General features: G+C 33.0%; 2 protein-coding genes across 4 annotated transcripts in view; one reads left to right on the top strand and one right to left on the bottom strand.

The window, feature by feature from the left end:
* LOC129802262 (tRNA pseudouridine(38/39) synthase) overlaps positions 1–17,372 on the top strand; it is a 60,974-nt gene extending 43,602 nt beyond the window's left edge. Inside the window, exons 3-4 of one of the 2 annotated variants that reach the window (XR_008751780.1) lie at positions 17,040–17,176; positions 17,248–17,372. Coding sequence is in view for 1 of the 2 variants with exons in the window: in XM_055847960.1 (XP_055703935.1) it covers position 17,040 (1 nt within the window). In the remaining variant the exon portion in view is untranslated. Of the gene's footprint in view, positions 1–17,039 lie in introns of both variants that reach the window. The other variant, XM_055847960.1, reaches the window with a different exon arrangement.
* LOC129802257 (mucin-2-like) overlaps positions 1–20,099 on the bottom strand; it is a 57,646-nt gene extending 37,547 nt beyond the window's left edge. Inside the window, exons 1-3 of one of the 2 annotated variants that reach the window (XM_055847940.1) lie at positions 19,480–20,099; positions 7,759–8,074; positions 1,810–1,926 (exon numbers count right to left, since the gene is read on the bottom strand). In XM_055847940.1, the coding sequence (XP_055703915.1) occupies positions 1,810–1,926; positions 7,759–8,059 (418 nt within the window). In that variant the 5' untranslated portion in view covers positions 8,060–8,074; positions 19,480–20,099. The remainder of the gene's footprint in view (positions 1–1,809; positions 1,927–7,758; positions 8,075–19,479) is intronic. The other variant, XM_055847941.1, reaches the window with a different exon arrangement.
* Positions 20,100–21,755: the final 1,656 nt, after the last annotated feature.

Below are 21,755 nucleotides of genomic sequence, written 5' to 3'. Positions count from 1 at the left end.
AAACAAAACTTATTGTACGTTGGGGGGCATAACTGTGAATCGAATCTAATCTTGAACTTTGAGATTGAGTCACTGTTTAAAATTATACCGGTAGTGGATATTATTACTAGGTCCTCAACTAATTTATGAAATATTTTTGTTCAGTGGAAGACGTAAAATTTCTAAAGAAATACAAAAAATAGTTTATTCATTGCATCGACCCTCGCAATTGACACTTTAAGGTTTAAGAAGTAGTGTCAGGATCGTCAGGAGTCAGGACTTATTGACACCCTACTCTGTGCCACTTGGAATACAAAATTTAAACACCTATCCTTATCAGAAAGCGTAAATCAAGGAAAAGTGTCATATTATTTCAAGATTTTTTAAATTAAAATTTTGACAAAAGTGTCAATAGGGGTTCCCTGTCGAAGAGGTGTACCTTCAACCCTACAACATTTTTTGACTTGAGATATCTGTCAATATTGTAACTGGATATTGTTGACAGGTGGCTGTTCTCAAAAAAAAAACCATAACGTCACTCATGTGTGTAGGCTACATGTTGCTACTGCCATATATTTCTAAAAATTCACAGATTAGTTGAGGACCTTGTAATTTCCGGTCTTTGGTGACCCCTAATAAAAAAAAGTATTATCTCCAGGCATTTTTCTTTTTTTTCCTTACCTCTCTCCCATCCTTCCGATCCAAATACTGTTTTTTATTTATTTCGTAAACAGATATGTTTTGGAGGTAGCTCAGGTGGACAATTCGTCTAAATATATCTATGACCGAAAACATTTTCGACATCGAAGGTCCAAGTTTAACCACTCTGAAGAACCCGTTGTTTAACCGATTTGCTGAAAGTTGGATTATTTTTGGACAGGCCTTTAAATTTGCAAACAGGTTGCATGGGGTTCCAATCGGTAATGAATCGGTAAAGTACTCATAAGTGGTTTATTTTTATTTAATATTTAATTTGATTTGTCCGAATATTTGGTATAATGGGTTAGAGGCCAAACGTTAAAAGATATCGACTTCCGGTCTCCGGTGACCCCCCTCCCCTATAAGTCAATATTATCTCTTCTCCTTGCCCACCAATACCATGTTTTTTGGTTTACCTCGAAGTAAAGACGTAACTCAGGCGAACGTTTTTTTTCATTTGCATGACCGAATACATCTTCAACATCGAATTTTCGAAGCTTAAACGTTTAGGTGTTCCAATATTATTTAGGACCTTAATGTGAATTAAAGTTTAAAAGTCACATTCTAAAAAAAATCAGTTATTCAGAATATGAATTTTGAGAAGATTTTCTTATAATTTGTGAACAAGTTTACGTAGATAGTTAACTATTATCAACCCAAAAATCTCGCAAAGAATGGGACAAATATTTATAAAAGGAGAAATTTTGATTTTCTAAAAGAAACTAAATTATTAAAGTGACCAAAGGTGGTTAATCTACCCTAATATTTTCTTTAATTGATTTATTTATTACAAAGACCTCTGCTTGTGATTTTCAATCATATGAGCACAGCTTGAGATGGTCTTGGTGCTTTAGCGATAGCTTTTGAACTATACGTCATTGGCCTCCGAAAAGCTCTGCGCGCTCTGTGACTCCTATTACTCCTATTCCCCGTGTATACAAATAATTTGCATTGTTAATGATTGCACGGTGTAAAATCTCACAATTTGGTGGGACTTTGTAGGTTAGTGTATACACATCATCTTGGGGAATTTTTCTTATTTTTCAAGTGCACTCACGAGAAAGAAGTTTTTTGTGAATTTGTAATTTTTGTGATTGAGTAATTAGTGGCTGTTAAAGTCGTTAAACTCACTGTTTTTGGACTCTTTGACCGATGGTGATGATGATATCGGTGTTGCTGGTGCTGATTCTGTATCTTCGAGCACAACAGCTGGAACTGCCGTCACAACTTTGTAGCCAGGCAATCGACCTTTGGGCACAAGAGATATTGATGTTAACCAAGTGTTCCAACTTTTTTTTTTTAAGTAAAATTAATGACGTGACTGGTGGGTTTTGGAAGATGACCACCAAAGCGAAATTAAGAGCGTAACCGCATATGAAATAATATGTTAATAATTTTTGTAACTGTATTAGGTATCAACTGTTTTTCTTTGGATTATCATCCAAACTTCCTCAGCTTGTCTTTTAGTTGTTTTTCTTTTTCTCTATAACGCAAACCTTATTGCGAAATTGCGTGGTGAAATATTGTTGAATTTTTTAATGCAGAATTTTTCTGTTATTCGTCTTTAAGCATCATCAAGCCGATCATAATGTGCGTTTTACAGACTCCATAAAACATCTAAAATGTAAAGTAAAATCTGCCATTAAACACGAATAAAAGTTACCTAGAGTTTTCCTAAACTATATTCACAATAGAAAAATGTGGAACCTTGATAAAAAAAATAAGCACTGAATTCAGACAATTTTTTTTAGCTTTTTCATAGAATTCGCCTCGGTGGTTTTTTTTTCAACAAATATCCACATTTTATTAATACCGGATGCATGGGATTGAGTAACCCAAAAAGCGTGCTGTTTTGATTTATACTTTTAATTAATTTTGTATATTGCTCTGATATGAGCTATGGCTGGCTTTGGCTTCAGGGGGAGAAGTACAAATGGGAAGAAGTGGTACTCAAGCATTCAATCTTTCGGCAAGATTCCATCAAAATAATTTTACAGTAAATTTGAAATTATTTCTGTATTATTTTCGTAGTAATTAATGAGGAAGATCATGAAAATAACAAAATATTTAGGGGAAGACAGGGCAGATTTGGAATACTTCAACATGCTTCACGTTTATTTTAATTAACACGTTGTGAAAATATTGCTCACAAATATCAATATCTTTTGTCATGAAGAGCGATACTTTAACACCATTTATACCTCAATATACCTGCTCTCCCGTAAAATCAAATTGGATATCTAGAACAAAAACTGTTGACTTTTAAATCGTTTTTGTTAATAAAATTAAAACAAATATCAAAAAGTTAATTACCATTCTAAATGCGAAGTGATAAATGAATTAATAAAAAAAAATAAATTAAGAAACGCAAACCTCAAAATTCATAAGATAAAAATTTTAATGAACAAATTCTTAATGCATGAAACGCGTTTATAGATCTTTATCATTTGTTGATAATTTTTTCACGACCACGAGAAATTTAATAAGGAGTTTTTTTTGCACAATATTTTTCTCTGTTCTTTTTAAGAAGTTATTTAAGTAAAAACATGAAATTTGTGTTCCTTATGGATAATTTTGTCACAAATATAGAAAAGAAATAAATATTGTTTCTCCAGATATTATTTGTTTAAAGGCCTCTACACATTGAGAGCAATTTTTGTAAAAAATAATAGATTTTTTGAAGGAAATTGCATACACTGTGGTGAGTGGAAACGTCAAAATTCCGTCAAAAATGCTATTTTTGAAAAAAAAAATGCTCCCAATGTGTAGAGTCCATAAGGGGTTACGTGGGTCACGCAGACTAAAAAAACAACATAAAAAACAACAATAAAAAAGATTTAGTTAAAGCCCTTAAGCATAAAAGTACCAGAGGCCTCTTGACATTTAATTTTTCCATACTTTTTTGCATAGAGACACTGAAGACTATTGGCAAGTTTTTTCCTAAAGAGAATTGACGTATCAGTCTGATATATTTCGAAATTGTGCATTAAAAGCTATCTAAAAATACATATTTCATACTGTTCGCCAAAATTATACAAGAGCTACGAGCAAATTTATTTAAGTCGCGGTGCAATATCTGCAAAATTTTTACAAGAAAAAGTGAAAAACAGCTTCACTTTTTATTAGGCTTGATGGGCCCCTGAAAAGTACAAAATTTAATCATATTTTTTGAAATTTTCATTTAAAAATTTTTAAAAATTCAATTGTTGCGATTAGATTTTTGGAAATGGTTTTTGATAAACACTTTGTCAGATTATATTCATGTGACATTAAAAAACTAAATTTCATGTGAGCTGATGAGTTAAACTCGTATTTAAACGGTGGAACTCGTTTTTGGCTTGATCACAACTTATTAAAAAAAAAAAACAAAACGTGGTGTAAAATACTCGGAAATTGATAAGTTTTTGTATAAAAGTGTCCCAAAAATTTTAATTTCAGTAAAATAATCTATGGAGAGGTGGGACTACTTTGAGCTGTGATTCATATACGATTTTTTCGCATGTTTCTAAAAGAACTAGGCTTTAAAGTAATAGAAATTAAGACAGAGAAAACCATTATGGAACTAAATGAAATAATTGTAAGGCCCTGCTTCCTTTAGAGAACTATGCGAAAAAAAATCATACATTAATGTAGCCCCACAGCTCAAAATAGCTCTATCTCATCCTATCGTTCAAGTACGAGTTTAATTCATCAGCTAACAGGAAATGACTTGCTTTTTCGATTTTCGATAAATATACTGCAAGAAATCTTGTCCACCAATCTAGTTTTTCAAAAAGGTCTCAGAAAATGATACAATGTCGCTATCAGACTTTATGTATTTCTTAAAATATGCATGTATAATAGGGTAAGTGTGCCAAATTTCGGCATAGTTGCATGCAAGCGTCAAAGTCTCAAGTTTGAAATGTAATATTTTAAATACAAATTGATTTTTATTATTCTTTCTTCTTAAAGAGTGTTGCTTGGAACCTTGTAAAGAGTTTACCGTCTTTATTTACTCTAAAATCATTCTTAATACATTTTAAAATGAATAAAAATATAGACATAGCTTTGGTGCCCTATTTCGGCCACCTTCATTCTCATAGTTCCTTGCCCTTCAAGAATTCTTCCAATGCCTTTTCACGTCATCTCGTTTGTCGAAGCTACATTTTTTTGTTATTCTTTTGCTTTGTATAATCTCTAGAGTACGTAAAATCTAAAAGTTCGTGGAAATTCAAGGAACAAAAAAGGTGGCCGAAATTGCAAGCTGGCCGGAATTTGGCACACTTACCCTATATTTTTCAGTGTTAAACTTTCCATTTTTGCCTCTTTTCCAAGAAAAATTTGTTGAGTATCCCACCCTACCGCGGTCTGTCATTTGACCGAGCGCGCTAGGAAAAACGACTAAAAACGGTCGGTAGGTTTAGTGTTAAAGAAATAGGAAAAAATGAGTTATTCGAAGCTTAAGTCGTCCTAATGGCCTATACTGTAGAAAGTTAAAAAGTTTAGGCAAGGCTTAAAGGGGAATCTGAATTAGGAGACCAAAAATCACGGTTTTTGCCGTTTTTGCGATTTTTTTGCAAGATAATGAAACGTTCAAACTTTATAAAATTGTTTCTATATATGTCTACCGATATTTAAAGTGCTTAAATAAATTTTATGGAAAAAGTATCACAAAATGGTGGAATTAGTAGTAATAGCTCACTACAACACTCTTAGAAAAATTTAGTTTCAACAACCTCATATACAGTTATGAAAACTATAAAATATAGTAAGCATAGACCCATCCATATTATTTAGGTAGAGTAACTAAATGAAATAGATGACCAATATTAGTTACAGTATCTTTTTTATTTAGTTATCATAACTAACCAGTGACCAATATTAGTTGGGATACCGATTGGAAATTTCTGTTAATTCAGGAAAATTTCACGAAATCAAAATTCATTTCTCATTCTTTCTCACACTTTGTATAGGGCTATCTCATTCTTTCGCACTCCAAATTACAATGAATTTGTTGTGATGTTTAAAAGAAGAAGAAGAGTGCGAAAGAATGAGATAGACATATGCAAAGCGTGTGAGAAAGACAGATTCGAATTTCGATTGCGTGGCTTTTTCTTGATCGAAAAGATGTTGTCGAATCCATTTCAAACCGATTTCCAAATTACTTTTTTCACTAACAAAAGGTTTGTTTGTACAGTAGACTATCGCTAATTCAACTCTTTTATGATCGATTTTAATTCAGGCAGCAGTTAAATTGGAAAAAGTTTGTTGACATTTTTCATGTTTGATTATGATTTTCGAATGAAGTGGATATGCTTAAATTTGTCTTGGATTGGCGTTTGGCTTAGTTATGATGTGATTTTGCATTATTAGGGGGTTTTATAGGAAGGCTTGACGTTGGAATGGCTCGCTAATTCTGGTGACATTTCGGTCCCAAATACCCGCATTTGAGAGAGTCTACTGTAATATTTCTGAGCCACAAACTTTTTATAATGTGGTCAAATTGCTAATTATATCAAACTTGCAAACTTGCAAACGTGCTATCACACTAGGATTTTATCAATTTCTGAAATTCAATTTAATTTGAATTGTTCCTATGAGTTATTTTGCATTAAAAGCCATTTGAATTGATAGATTTTCGCTTATTTGTTGATATAAGCAAATATTTGGCCTACCAAAACATGTTTAAACATGCTAAAATAGCATAAATATAGTTGCTCAACTAAATTTGAATCCAGCAAATTAAAATGTTAAAATTGCTCATTAATTTCAGTTTTATTGCAGTTAAAAAAGTAGTCTTTTGAACCAAATTGTTCTTATTAAATTTATTCACTTGTAATTAATTATTATTTGTGGCCAAAAAAATAAGATGAGTACAGTAATTTAATGATAAACTTGTACGCGAGTGAAGCATCAGTTTCGGGAGTAATTTGCTAATTTCCTCCAAAGCCATTATTGTGTCAAGAAATCTCCTGTTTATATGACTTCACACAGATTTTCAACAAGATGTATGAGAGTCGTTTCATCAGCCCTTTCCCTACAAATCTTTCTTCTGGCTTTGGGTATCCTTCTGAATAACAGATAAGTGACTTATAATACATTTTAAGTACTATCACACAAAATCTCGCGGCAATATTTAAAATTGAGCAAATTTCTTGCAAAATGTGTCCTGGCTGTGGGAATTTTCAAGTAAATTCTATAAATCTTATAATGCTCAATTGACTCAATTGAATTTAAATTTAATCTTTCTTCTGGCTTTGGGGATCCTTCTGAATAACAGATAAGTGACTTATAAGATATTTTAAGTACTATCACACATTTTCCTGAGTCATTTACAATTAAAAATCTCGCGGCACTATTTAAAATTGAGCAAATTTCTTGCAAAATGTGTCCTGGCTGTGGGAATTTTCAAGTAAATTCTAGAAATCTTATAATGCTCAATTGACTCAATTGAATTTAAATTTAATCTTTCTTCTGGCTTTGGGGATCCTTCTGAATAACAGATAAGTGACTTATAAGACATTTTAAGTACTATCACACATTTTCCTGAGTCACTTACAATCAAAAATCTCGCGGCACTATTTAAAATTGAGCAAATTTCTTGCAAAATGTGTCCTGGATGTGCGAATTTTCAAGTAAATTCTGGAAATATAATGCTCAATTGGCTCAATTGAATTTAAATTTAAATTGTAAAAATCCTAGTGTGATAGCACCGTTCACCTCCAAGTTTGTCAAATTTCCACTTGAAAGAGCTTCAAATTCAAAAGTTCAAGCATTCTTTGAAGTGTTTTAATTTAGTCATCGGTTTAATATCAACTCTGCAATTCACTGAATTTAATATTTCGAATATAAATACCTTTCTTCGCATGCGGCATCACTATTTTAATGATTCATTTCGGGCTTAAATTTAAAATGGTTTTTGTTAGACTCTGAGGGGATAATGGCTGTAATTAAATTCAAGCTGGAATTTTTAATAGTGTGTTAGGTATTGAAAAATTCCAAGAGAGAAGATCGCTATTTGAAATTGATCGCTGTCGATCGAGACTTTGATGGGTTTGTGCTAATATAATTTCCCATGATAGTTTCCCCGGATGGCATTACCATTTTGTCCAATTAGCGTGACAGTGGTGCTCTTGTCGGGATGGGTGTCAGGTGGCGGTGACTTTGGCAAAGCGACGCCAGCAGGTGGAGAATTGATGGTGGCACTCGTGGTAGCCGTACAGTCATTTGTCGTCTCGGGCGCCAGTGGTGAATTATGGCGGTAGTTACTGCACTCCTCAGCAACTCCAGTCGCGGCATCCTTGGCCAGGGATGCGGACTGAGTGGCCGATGGGATTGCTGGCTCGATAATTACTGTCGTGGCGAGATTGTCGCTCGATCTGCGAGCCTTGAACAAACGCATGCTTGTTGCATTGGTCTATGATCGTTGCACATGGAATGAAACAAAAATTGATGGCCAATTAACATTCGAAACATGGCAAATTGTTCTTGCTCACTAACTCTCTTGCAATTGTCTTCTTTTTGTCTCTCTAGGGGGCTCTTAATGCTTTTGTGTGTAAGCTTCTTAAAAAAAAAGTGAAATTTACCAATCGTATGTTCATTGTGCAATAACAACATTAAGAATGAGGGGGAGGGTTTGTGACTTCACGAAGAGATCAACCTTCAATTGGACAAAGTCACTATTATTATTTTTTTATTTAATACCTCTGCTGCAATAATTCAAATAATTTCAATACCTTCGCACTGTGACTTCGACATTCCATATAGGTCTTTTAGTATTCCATCATCATTAATAAATACATGCTCTTTCTGCATTTATTGTTAATTTTCTGTAAAGTGCACCTAACAAAACATGAAGTTAGCCTTACGATGCATTTTCACTTTTCGTGCAACACTGGAAATTATATCTGTTTTTTTTATTTCTTTTTTTTTCCTACCTTACCACTGTCAGTAGAAGAAGTGCAAAAGATCAAGAAATCAATTAGTAATTTATCGTTGCGCTACTGATACGTCTATGTTACCAAGAAAAACAAATCCTCCTTCAACCAATTGAAGAATCTCAAGAGATATTACGCATCGATTTCACTGGAAGAATGTGGTGGGCTAATTGTTTATCGAAGAATGCGCGCATGAATTGTGAGAGATCAATCGTGGCATTAAAAAAAAGTTATTAATATTCTTGCACAATAAGTCACCTATTCGACCCTCGTTGCAAATGAACTGGATGAGGTTTTATCCCATAAAAATAATAACTACAAAATATTCGATTAACAATTCCACATTTTCTTCATTATGTTGTTTTATGTTGGGCATCGTATGAAAAGAGAAATTCTTTAAATATTGTCTTAAAAAGAAATTCACTAAAATGTGGAATAAATGCTGAATTCGTAACGGCTCTTGGACAGTGATTGAACGTTATAATGGGATTGTGTTTTTCACCTAAAACTGTGTCAATAAAATTAACACAAAACAAATTGATATTATTTTTTTTTTTGAGTGAAGTAAATTAAGAAATACCTCGAAAATCATCAAAACAACACGCAAATGGTTAAATGTCATGGAAAGCATTTTGTTGCTACACAATATTCTCTTATCTCAGATAGCAAGAGAAGAAAATATTAATTTTATTATATTTATAATAAAAAATTTTATGAAAATGATCCTATTTTGACAAAAAAAAGCTTCTGTATTCCTGCAAATTATCTCAGAATACACAAACTTTTGATGTTACAATAGATCACATTATTACACTTTATATAAATTCGTAAAATAAGATAAAAAAAGATTAATAAAAAAATTCCGACTTTAAGAAAAAAAAAACAAGAGAATATCAAAAGATCAAGAAATCAATTACCAATTGATTGCTGCGTTCGTTATGTTACTGATACTCGTATGTCTACCAAGAAAAAAATCGTCCTTCAAGAAATAATTGAAGAATTTAAAGAGATATTTCATATTATTTTCATTGGAAAAAGATTGTAAAATAGTCGTATTATTGCACTTGGTATTTTTATTCGTCGGATTTTTTTTAATAGGATCTTTTCCTCTCAATTGTTTGATAAATATTTCGATTGGCGTTTGTTACGTAGGGGAAGGCTTTTAAGGTTTGCACATACTCTGCCTGCGAACATTTCATATTTTTTCCATAAAGTGATCCTGTGCTCGTTTAAAACTTATCAAGAATTTGCTATAGAACAGAATGCAGACACACGATTTAAGCCAAGAGGCGGCTTAACGTAATTATAATCAAAATAATGATTTGACTAAATTCCCATCAGTTTCCCACTAACTAAGCCGTTGCTAAGCTTAAGTCGAGAGACGGATTAAGCAGAAACTGATGGAAATGTAACCTGATCATGATTTTGATTATAATTACGTTAACGGTTCCGTTTAGTAATAACCTTTCCAAGAGACAAAGCCAAGCCAAATCTATTCGGAAATCTACCGGAAGAACCGTAACCCTAAAGTACAAGTTTCGAATTTCGAATTTCAACGCCAACAACAGTGTGTAAACATTTGCTGCAAAAAGTGATTTTTTGGGCAGTTTTGTGGAATTTAAGAATGACATAACGTTTGAATTGCAATTTTATTATGATAAATACCCTTTTCATGAACTTGCTCACTATAAGAAAAATATGAAGTGTTCGAAGTTCGAAGACAGAGTATTTGCAAAGCCTTAAAGCCTTCTTCTACTCTACAGCATATTTTCCCATTTATTAACTTCCTAATCAACTGTAAAATTCTATATTTTTAAAAGAATGAACCTCCGAAACTGCCCAACCTTCCCATATACCAGAATTTATCAATTTAGCATGATTTTTAAAGGTTATTGACCCAGCTTTTATCCTTATAATACAAAGTAACTTTCGCGGAGTAAATGAATTCCACCGTTTCTAATCGATTTGTATTGGTTCATAAAATATTTCCAGAACCAATATGCCCTTACTTTTATATGAAGGAATTGTTCTTCATTATCTTTTAGTAATCTTTCCAAAAATATAAAATAATACGATAATGGATTTCTGATGAAAAAAACGCAATTTCCTGTGCGTTATTGTATATCCGATTTGAACTCGTTCATATTTGGCGGAAATTTCACGATACATTATAATCTGAACCCAAATCTAAACCAAATTAGTTGAAAAAATACGCTCTTTTAACTTTCAAACCTGAAAGAAGAAGCTAGTGTCGATTATTATTAACGATTATGCGTAACGGAACAACTTTAAAATAGTAGTTATTATATGCAGGTTGAATGAAAAGTAGTGAGACTGGACATGAAACCACTGATAAGACCAGATAACCCAGATAACCTTATGGTAGTTGAGAATCTTTGCAGGTGATCTCAAAATGTGTTAACTCGGGGTGCTTGCACCTCGGAATGCGTGAAAATTCGATTTTGAGTTGAATTCCGGGGATAAAGAATAGCCGCCCATCAACATTTAACCTTTGCCGAAAACCACTTTGGATGCATTGGATCGTAAAGTATGCGTACATTGAGAGAAAACCGAAAAAATTAAAATAACATTCCGGAAATGTTAATTTTACCCTGCAGTATTGATTCGAAATCGGTGTAAATATTACCCTTTTTAGGTGTATTGGGGGTTAAAGTTACCCTTTTTATGTTAATTTTACCCTTAAAAAGGTGTAAAATTAACATTAAAAAATGTTGATATATTTTTACACCTAAAAAGTGTTAAAGTTATGAGCAAAAAAAGTTAATCGCACCCTCTTTTTTTCTCAGTGTTTAGATCTGGAAAATTTCGTGAAATCAAATTTCAAATCCTTTTCCTTCTGAAACGTTTTGCATGTGCTTATTCCACTCTTGCATTCTTTTTCTTGATTTTAACATCAGAAAATTTAAAAATTTAAAAAATTAGATTAGTTCAGACCTATTTCGTCTGAGAGAAATAGCGGGATGGGCATGTGCAAAACATTTGAGAAAGAAAGGGATGTGAATTTTGATTTCATGAAATTTTTCTGATCTAAAAGGTAAAATGACGGTAAAGTGATTTGGAATTAGTGCTATGTTTTTTTGCACTTTAATGTTCTCAAGCAGGGTCATGACATTTCCTATGTTTCCCATATGTTTCTAGCGAGCCGAAAAAACTTTTGAGTTTATTAGCTGTTCTCTGTCATTGTAGAATGAATTAACAAAAAATACTAGTACAAAATAAAAGCCAATTTAATAACGAAGAGGCAACCGAAAAAGCTAAAATGGTAACTTACGTAGTTTTGGAGATATCTCGTGAAATGTGTACGAAAACAGGGAAAAAATTACACTAAAACTGGTCGCTTTTTTCAGAGCTAATGTCACCCCCTTGTTCTCAAGTGCTTCTGCATTATCGACTTTTCTCTGTGTTGGTTCTTGTCTCGACTGTTTTCCTCAGCCCTGGTCGTGTTCGGAAACCACCAAACAGTCGTAACAGGAACCGATACAACGAAAAGTCGATAACGTTCATTTTTCATTGAAAATCGCGCTGAAATTGCTCCATAATTTATTTGCATAAGACATAAAGTTACTTAGAAAGAGCATTGTTTTTAAAAACACTCCAATTAAAGTAATTTTTTTACGGTTGGGATTCTAAAAAGAAAAATGATCATGGTGATGACTGTGGGAAAGATTTGTGATTGTTGACTTATCGCGAAAGTGATGGTGTCAAGAGGTTTAGGGAGCAGAAGTTTCGGAGGTACAAAAAAAAAGCGGATTAATATTCAGTGGTGCCACTGATGAAGCGGGACGAGCTGGAAGATGGTGAAATTGGATATGGAAATGCGAAAAGCAGTGAGGAAATGATTGTGCAGCATCTGTGAGCTGGCTCCGATGTAGCTTGAAATTCCTCATAAGCTCAAATTGTTCAAAACCTGACACCAAATTATATTTCACTTTCACGGTTCACTGACCATCGAGATCTTACCACCAACGAACAAGCGAAAATATCTCGCAAAATAAGTCAATCATCTGAAATCTTTTGGCTTTCGTGCTTACTCTTTTGCCTCCATGTTCCAAATGTTGGAGGTGAATAAAAGGAGTTGAAAAAGAAAAACATTCAATCTCCCGCGCAAGAAGTTACTCAAACAAAAAAAAATCATCTGAAGAGTTCATGCGCTCCAAACAAGAAATCTTTTAATACTTTCTAATGGTTTTTTTTTAATCACATATCTTTGCCTTCCTTCTTCGCCATTTCGGCCTTCTCCATCAATCTCTCTTTCACTCTTCAATTTTACATCTCTCTAAAGTCATTTGTACAGCCTCCACTTGGGTCATTTTATTTGATGATATCAGCAAAATATTTCAGGCTGTGACCAAGCAAAACCCCATACAGGTTGGAACAACAAAAAAAAATCTATAATCACTTTCATTGCTCGAAGAATGAAGGAAGATTGTAAGAGATACACAAGACAATATCTCGAAGAATATTACAAAATCAACACTGATTGTTTTACATTGGATTTTTTTCCCTCAAGCTCCGCAGACGAGTATTTTTATTATAGAGCAAAATACAAAAAAAAAACGAGAACAAGAAGTTAAGAAAAAAAAATGGAAAGAAAGTAAAAAGACGCTCATAATTTATAATTGTTCACTTCCATTTTCATCTTCTTGTGGGAAATTAATGTTGTTCCTGCGAATATCTAATGACTTATTTCTTGAGTCACCGTCGGAGACAATTAGCTCTCACGTGCATAATAAATTTTATTTTTGTTTTACATTATAACATTTGCATACATTTGTAATTAGGGTTTTTTTTTCTTTACCACTTTTTGCCCTAAAATTTTTCAATTTAGATTAGATTTATCAATTTTCCGGCCATTTGATGATTGGATTGTCCCGTCACCACTTTTTAGAGGCTTTCTTTGCTGAGATCTTTTGACAATTTAATGACTATGAGTGAAATGGAAATGTATCGAGGAGGATTTTTGAGAGAAATTTCGAATTTTATTTCTTTATTCTCTGGAAGAAAGTTCCCATTAAATAAATTTAATGAAATTCAAGTGTCTGAAATGGAAGACCCCATATAAGGCAGAAATATTATACGAAATATCTATTTGGTAGTAAATATAAACTTTTGATGAAATACTAATGAAACTAACAAGAAAATATCTTCCCAAATCTTCTACAAATCATCATTTCCATAAACAAAATGTTTCATTATTATACTAAGAATTTAATAATCTTTATACGACATTAAAAAATCAATTAAGGTAGATCAGGGTAGAATTAATCAGGGGTAGGATAAGAATGAGGTATTTTGGAATTATGTGTAATTTGGAACTTTAACATTTCCTATCCTAATAGTTTTAGATGGCAAAAGGGAAAAAAAACAACGAAGAAATACTCAAGCATAGACATAATTCCGAATTATCCCTTCTTACCCTAGAATTAAATAATAGTGGGGTATTATAGTAATTGACTCCTTCCCAATTCATTGAAATTATAGACAAAAAAATCGTTAGTTAGCTAATCTGCCTCGCTCTCCCCTATTCCTTTAATAATCTCTAAGGTCTAAGCTTTTCAAGAAAAACAAAGAAGCCTGCGATCTTTCAAGCGAAATTTTATCAATTTAATCAGGTAATGCCCAGCACACAATTACTTTTATTTGTAAACATGTTTTCAAAATTTTATATGAGAGTAAGCGAGATGATTAGATCTAGATCTCACTCACACTTATTGAAATGTCAAAAATATGTTTACAAAACAAAATTTATTATGCATTGGGCATATTAATCAATATATATTTTTTTTATTTTTTTTTCGATATATTTTCGTTGAAATAGTTTTACGACTAGGGTAAAATGGGGTAATTCAGAATCATTTCTAATTCGGAATTTTGGGATATCCTCACTATTTTAGATGGGCAAATAGAAAAGGAAGACCAAGCCTTATGTGGCCAAACACTATAAGAAATTTTCATCAAAAATGTCCTAAAAAATTGGCGTTTCTGCCTACAATGATAAAGGAAATTTTCTTTAAATAACATTTAAAAAAAATACTTCTCTTGTGTAGATGCCTTTATACTCAAGTGTACTTCTTCCTGTATTTTCCTTTACCCATTTAAATCAGTTTGGAAATCTCAAAATTCCGAATTACCTAATTTTTCCTTATAATGCCCCTGGTGTCGGTTTCACGAACTTCATTCCTTCTAGGGAATTGTTGGCCATTTAAATGTCTTTAACTTTCCCCTTATGAAGAAATCAAACGATTTTGTATAATCGGAGCTATAACCGCATAAATACCAAAAAAAAAACTGCAAAAACAGTTTTGTCTAGATCACGGGCGTAAACCCAAATTGAAATTGAAATGATAACCATCCGTCTAACCAAGTAAGCGTGAATTAAAGCCTGAATTAACCCTTGTCTAGATTAGGTTTTTAAAAATCAAAAAAACTTGTTGCTATTTATAATTTTAAGACCTTAAGGAACTATAGACTAAACCTCTAGTCTGATGAATGATGACCAGAACACTAACAATTAAAAGCACGCTTTGGCTTTGCTTTTTTTTAAATATTATAATGCTTAATTTTTCCTTTAAGACCCTTTAAATTATTATTCTTTAAAATTCATTATAAATTTAGACAAAAATTTCCATAAATATTCTGTAAATGGGTTTTTCTTTATGGAAATTAGTCGAAAATACGAATTAAAAACTAATCTTCATGAACCTGGCGAATTTCATAATGTGAAAGTTTTTTGAAGATACTAAAAAGATGTTTCTTTGAAGAAAAAACCAGACATTTGTTCAAAAATTGAACGGAAAATATTTTTACGTTTAAAATCCGAAAAGCTTTGCAAATTATATTTATTAATAAGGACAAAAATTCTGTGCTAAACCGATTTTGATTATTTTGGGAAAATGTGGAAAGCTTTACAGATTTAAAAACTCTTCAAAAGAAAAGTTGTAGCTTTTTTTATGTAAATCTGATCAAAAGCTTCCCGAAAGTTCTCTCAAAGTGGAGAGGGAATTACTGTACTATTTCAATGAAAAAGGAACATGTTTTTTAGTACATTAATTTGTTCTTAGTTCTCAAGTGGTTCTTGATTATAGACTTTTCTCTGTATTGGTTCCTGTCTCGACTATTTGCTCCAGACTTCTGTGTTCTAAAACCACCAAATAGTCGTGACGGGAACCAACACAAAAAAGGTCAATTATGCAGAAGTACTTGAGACAATCATGTGCTAAAAAAGCCTGCTCATTTTTCATTGGAATAGCTCCATTAGGGGAGATTGAGACAAAATTTGTCAAAGTGAAAATTTCAATATTCACTATTTTCTAAAATAAAAGAGACTGAGGCTTGAAATTTTTGTTATAGCTAGCCTTCATGAACCTTCTTAAACTTACAAAGTTTCAATTGGTTCGAGGAAGGATTATGTAAAATAAAAATAATAAAATTTTGAGCCCTATTTTTGGAATATTTGGCTTACAGAAAATATCAATACTGATTAGCTCAATTTAAGCACATTTTTCGTTAAGATAGAGAAAAATTATCTTCGACAAAGTTGTAGAGGAATAAATTTCCTATAAAAATATGTCTATTTGATATTTTTAACGTTTGCGAGAGTAAAACGTCACAAATTATCCGAAGACTGACAAAATTTGCCCCAGCAATTTTGAGAATCTCCACAAAATCGACTTTTAGAAAATGATTCGAAAATCACATTTCTTTCGAGATAGAGGAAAATAGTCTTCTGCAATGTTGTAGAGCAGTAAATTTCCTATAAGAATATGCTCATTATAAAACGTTTAAGTTTTCTCAGAGCTCGTGAAAGAATTAAATATGTGTTTTGACATGTTTTGAACCAGTCTCCCCTACTGCGCTATTACAATGAAAAATGAAATGTTTTTAGCTCTTTACTGTGCTCAAGTGCTTCTGCATTATCGACTTTCTCTGCGTTGGTTCGTATCTCGACTGTTTTCCTCAGTTCTCATCGTGTTCGGAAACCACGAAACAGTCGTGACATGAACCAACACAGAATCGGTGATGCAGAAGCCCTTGAGAATAGTAAAGTGCTAAAAAAATCTCAGTTTTCGTTGGAAAAGCACCAGTATTAAAAACTTGAAGTGTATAAATCAAATCATTCGGTCTTTTTAATCACTTAAAAGCCAAAAGGTTTAAGTTTTTAACATAGAGTTTTTAATTAATCTCATACCACGTAATTTCTACTGCAAATGAAGACTAATGACTAAAGTTAATTTTTATTGAGTAGTTTTATTGGTCCTCTCTTGTAAGTTTCATCAATAAAAACAACCTAGAGCTGTAAGACTTCTTTTAATAATGCTTCTTAACCAATTATCTGACATCTATAGAGATTTAAACTCAATCTTTCAATCTTAATGGCAATTGAAGGGTCTCCTTAATGACTGACTTTAACTTCTTTCATTCCAGAAATGCCTCAAATTCCGTCAAATTGAACTCACGTCTGGTATAATGGGCTTCTGGGGGCCTCTAATTGATGACGATGCGCAGTTGGGAATGGTGTTCCTCGGTCGAAGTAAAAGAATCCATCGAATCCATCGAAACAGGTAGAATTTACACGTGTTGACACGTGCTTGGAATAATTAAACAATTCTTTTTTCCTATCTGATATTCGTAGCAATTGATGAGTTTATTAAGTTGCATTTTGGGGGAGATTAAAAATATTGTGACAAGGAGAATATTTTGGTTGTTGATCAGTGAAAGTTGTATCAGTGATTGAATTAAATCCCAATAATTTGTTAATGTTTTTTTTTTGCGTAAAATTCAATCCCCAAGAGAGGGAGAAAATACGGGTGATATCGATGGTTTGGAAACGAGTTTAACAATCTCTTAAGCAGCACGAGGTTAATGTTTTTAATGAAATCTCTTTATACCATTAATATGACATTGAAGTTTCTGGTTTTTCTTTTTCGCTTTTCATATACCAAACTCTGATGATATCTCAGTGTAATCGCGCTTTTTTTGTTATTTCACAATACCGTCATTTTATTGAATATTCTTTTCACATAAGGTGCGATTTTCATCGATAAACTCCCCCTTTTTCTTCAAATACCGTGACTATTTTTTTGCACTTGTTGGAGAATTTCTCCAAATGATTGGACGATAAGTGAAATGGTGTTTTATAAATTTAGCAAATATTGTTAGGAAAACTACACAAAAATTATTTGAAATCAAAAGTATTTAAGCAGCAGGAAAAGGAGTAATTAAATTAGGAAAAAGAGGTGGCAAAACGTTCCAGGCCTTGCGAAGTACTCGTACTCGTGACTTAAATGGTACCCCTGAAAAGTATTTTCGCATCATTTACGGTATACCGGTTCTCAACCGATTTAAACCGATTCGTAAATCTCTCGAAAGATCCCACAAAATAATTTTAAGAGTAGTAAAATTGATTTTCGGACAAAAATTACTTATCAGTCCATAACCGGTTCATTACCGGTTCAGAACCGATTGGATCCGTTTCAGTTTTGTCGAATATTCCAAGACCTTTCCAATAAGATCAAACATGACCCCATTCGATTGATAAATGCACTCTATAGAGCCTTTTTAACCTTTGACCTTGAAAAACCGTTATTAGGAATGATTCAATGGTATTTTTACACATGGTTTATTGTCCGCCTGGGTAATCTCTATGGATAATCGCCTGGGTTCCTCTATGGAATTTTGCCATCATTATTATTATTATTTTCTATTGTTCACCTGGATACCCTATAGCCAATGGCTGTGGCAATTCCAATGGATTTCCAGTAGTATTTTCTGCCATGTCCGCTGAATTTACCGCTAAAAAGCCGTGTGGAGTTCCCTCTATTTTACCGCTCAAAATCTGCGTAGGTTTCCGAGGAGGAATTTGACGCTAAATTTCTGCCTAGTGTTCCACGGACGTTTGCGGAACTCTGCATAAGACCATCTAATAAGAAATGTCCGTGAGTTTCCATGGACTTTTCCAACAAATATTACCATGTTTTTTTCCGAATGGTTTATTAGCGGTGTAATCGTCAGTCAGCCCTTCAAAAATTCGGAAAAATTCTTTTTATTTCCGCGGAATTCCGCGACTTTTCCAGTGGATTTTTTTAAAATACTTATACTGCTCTATCCGTGGCGTTCGAGCAGTAAAAATAAAAGCAGGGGCATGACATTTCCTATGTTTCCCATATGTTTCTAGCGCGCCAAAAAAACTTTTGGGTTAATTAGTTGTTTTCTGTCAGTGTAGAATGAATTAGCAAAAAATATAAATGCAAAATAAAAGCCAACTTAATATTGAATAGGCAACCGAAAACCCCAAATTGATAACCTACGTAGTTTTGGAGATATCTCGTGAAATGTGTACGAAAACAGGAAAAAATTACACTAAAATTGGTCGCATTTTTCAGAGCTAATGTCACCGCCCTGAATAAAAGGGTACCTAATTGTGATCGTGAGTCTTTCTGCTGTTTGATGATGTTGATACTCTGTGGAGGTATCTTAAAAGCTTGAAGGATGATTTCAAATTGTTCGTCACGAAGTTTTAATTTCTTTCAAATTAATCAATTGGAACTTTACAGAGTGCTGTATTTAGTAAATTATATATGTCTTTTCCTCCCGAAGTATACGCTTAAGTGTTAATCTCTTTTTAAGGATCGAATTAAAGACACTTTGAAAGTATCATAGCACGGAACCATTTAACAAAAGGCTTAATTTCAAAAAAGGATCATTTTTGTTCAAGTGCATCAATGAAAAGTATCCTTTTCCAACCATTATAATTCTTTTAAGAATTCCCAGTTAATCTTTTATTTTACAAGTGATATGAAAAAAAGTAGATTAAAAAAAAGTCTCCTAAACTCGTGAGTTTTAGAAAGTATTTAAATTCACATACCTCCGTTATTGCTGTTGGTGTTTTATATACGAAAAATATCTCAGACAAGAAAGAGACTCCGAAGAAGGCGATATAAAATATCCAATGTGAATATATATGATCCAATTGAATGCTATTCGCTTGATTCTAGTTTGCACCTCTTTTTTTTCCTTATGTATTCCCTCCTGGGGTATTTGTCTTGTGGCTCGAATGTTAAACAAGAATCAACTTCAAAACTCTCCCGTATTCACTGTTTCACTTCTTTCAAAATTGAGAGAAAAAAAGAACCATTTGGTAGAATTTACCACATTCTCCAGAGAGAAATTTTCTAGAAAAAGGCACACAAAACTCAATCACTTGTCTTTTGATGGGAAAATTGCGGAGAAAATCTCTTTGCGATTAAAATAGTTTTCAATCAACGAAATCTCACAAAGATCATTCACAGATTTGCACAAAAATAAAAACCTATCATGTCTGGTAGAAATTCCTCTAGTCACACTCACACACAAAATAAATAAGCACAATCCGTGGAGTTTGTGTGCAAAAATCTAGATGCGGGAAAATTGAAAAAGAATCAATCGCGACACGGCTGCGATTTCAATCGCAACAGGTGTTCACGGTCGGAAGTGAAATGAGAGACTGAAGTGCGATTCTCTGGGCTCGGATGGAGCTCGTGGTGGGTCTGGTGTGTGGAGTGGTGGCCTCTCGATGGTAGGGATCCACCCAGGTGTGTGTATTTGGAAGCCTCTCTGGGATTTATACAACACACTACATCAAATTCTAATATATCCACTTTAATTTTCCACGCAAAAGAACATGTTCGGTCACAGTGAATTATTTCATTTTCTCTCAAATGGAAATTATTGGCTAGTCAAAGAGGTCCACAGTTTTTGAATTGAGGAAATACCCGTTAAGTGCAAAAATTTGCTGTACTCAATTAAAATTCACTTCACCGCCCCACACTAAATTATTGTTTTGCTGCTAACATTTCTTCAAATTTGTAACAAACATCTAAAAGCCAGGGCCGTAAATTAATAAGTAATGGGCTTAGTTATATATATCATTTGAATAAGAGGTTACTGCGGAAGAGCATATCGTATAAGCGTTCTGAAAAAGTTTTTAGCTAAGAATAAGACTTGACCTGTTGGTCTGGACCTATTGAGCCCAAACAGAAGTAGATTTTGATTCTCAAATAGTGTCTTGGATAAAAGGTAAATGAAACTCTATTTGCACAAAAGTCATTGAAGTTCGAAGAATTCAAATTCAATTTCGAATTTTCATATTAAATTTTCGAACAAGATGGGGAAAATTTATCAAATATCACACTAAAAAGCTGGCAAAAGAGTTACTCAATGATTATGGAGTGATTAAATAATGGGATAAGAACAGTAAAATTCATTGTTCTGTTTTTTCCTCACAACAATGTGAAGGCCGTCACATTTTGACACTTGAGCACTTCGAAATTCGAACAGGATGTATCTCAGCCACCTTGCGGAATTATCAAGAAGTAAGAAAGGCTCTCTTTTGGATCTTCAAATAGATTTTCGAATTTTTCAAGATCTACTTCTGTACGGAAAGATTAGAGCCCTTTGCTTAATGTCCTAGATACATTTGCGATTTAAGCTGAGAGACGGTTTAACGTAATTGTAATCAAAACAATGATTAGACCAGGGGAGTGATATTATCTCTGCAAACACAATGACAGAAAATACCGTATAAACTTCAAAGTTTTTTTTGGCTCGCTAGAAATATATGGGAAACATAGGAAACGTCATGTCCCTGGATTAGACTCTATTCCCATCAGTCTCGCACTAAGCCGTCTCTCGGCTTAAGTTGTAAGTTTGTCTAGGGTATAAATCCAACTTTGTGAATCATTACTTTTTCCGTACTACGTAAGCTCCACACAGTCGAAGAGGGTTAGGCTGGTGATAGGTAGAATGTTTGTATGTTTTAGTAGAATAAAACTTTCTTAAATCGGTGTTAAATTAAACTCTTTTTCATTGTGATCTTCTATTAACTATATTTGAGAGTTAATTTTACTTCTAATTATGTGTAATAATTCGGAAGAGTTGTTTCAACTATTTAGCCTAAAATTCACATGACAAAAGTGTGATAATAACTCGTTCTAAGAATTAAATTAACTCGTTTTTAAATCCCAAAATGGATAGATTTTGAAATTTTATGTTTTTTTATGTTATCTTCCTTTATTATTTTTTTTCTTGATCTGAAGTTCCCCATGTTCCGAGATATCACTGCACATGTCTTCATAAAACACTGTTAGGCATATTATTAATTGA

This window comes from Phlebotomus papatasi, chromosome 2 (genome assembly GCF_024763615.1).
Source record: "Phlebotomus papatasi isolate M1 chromosome 2, Ppap_2.1, whole genome shotgun sequence".
In the NCBI taxonomy this organism is placed as follows: domain Eukaryota; kingdom Metazoa; phylum Arthropoda; class Insecta; order Diptera; family Psychodidae; genus Phlebotomus; species Phlebotomus papatasi.
This window is presented reverse-complemented; position numbering and strand designations above follow the sequence as displayed.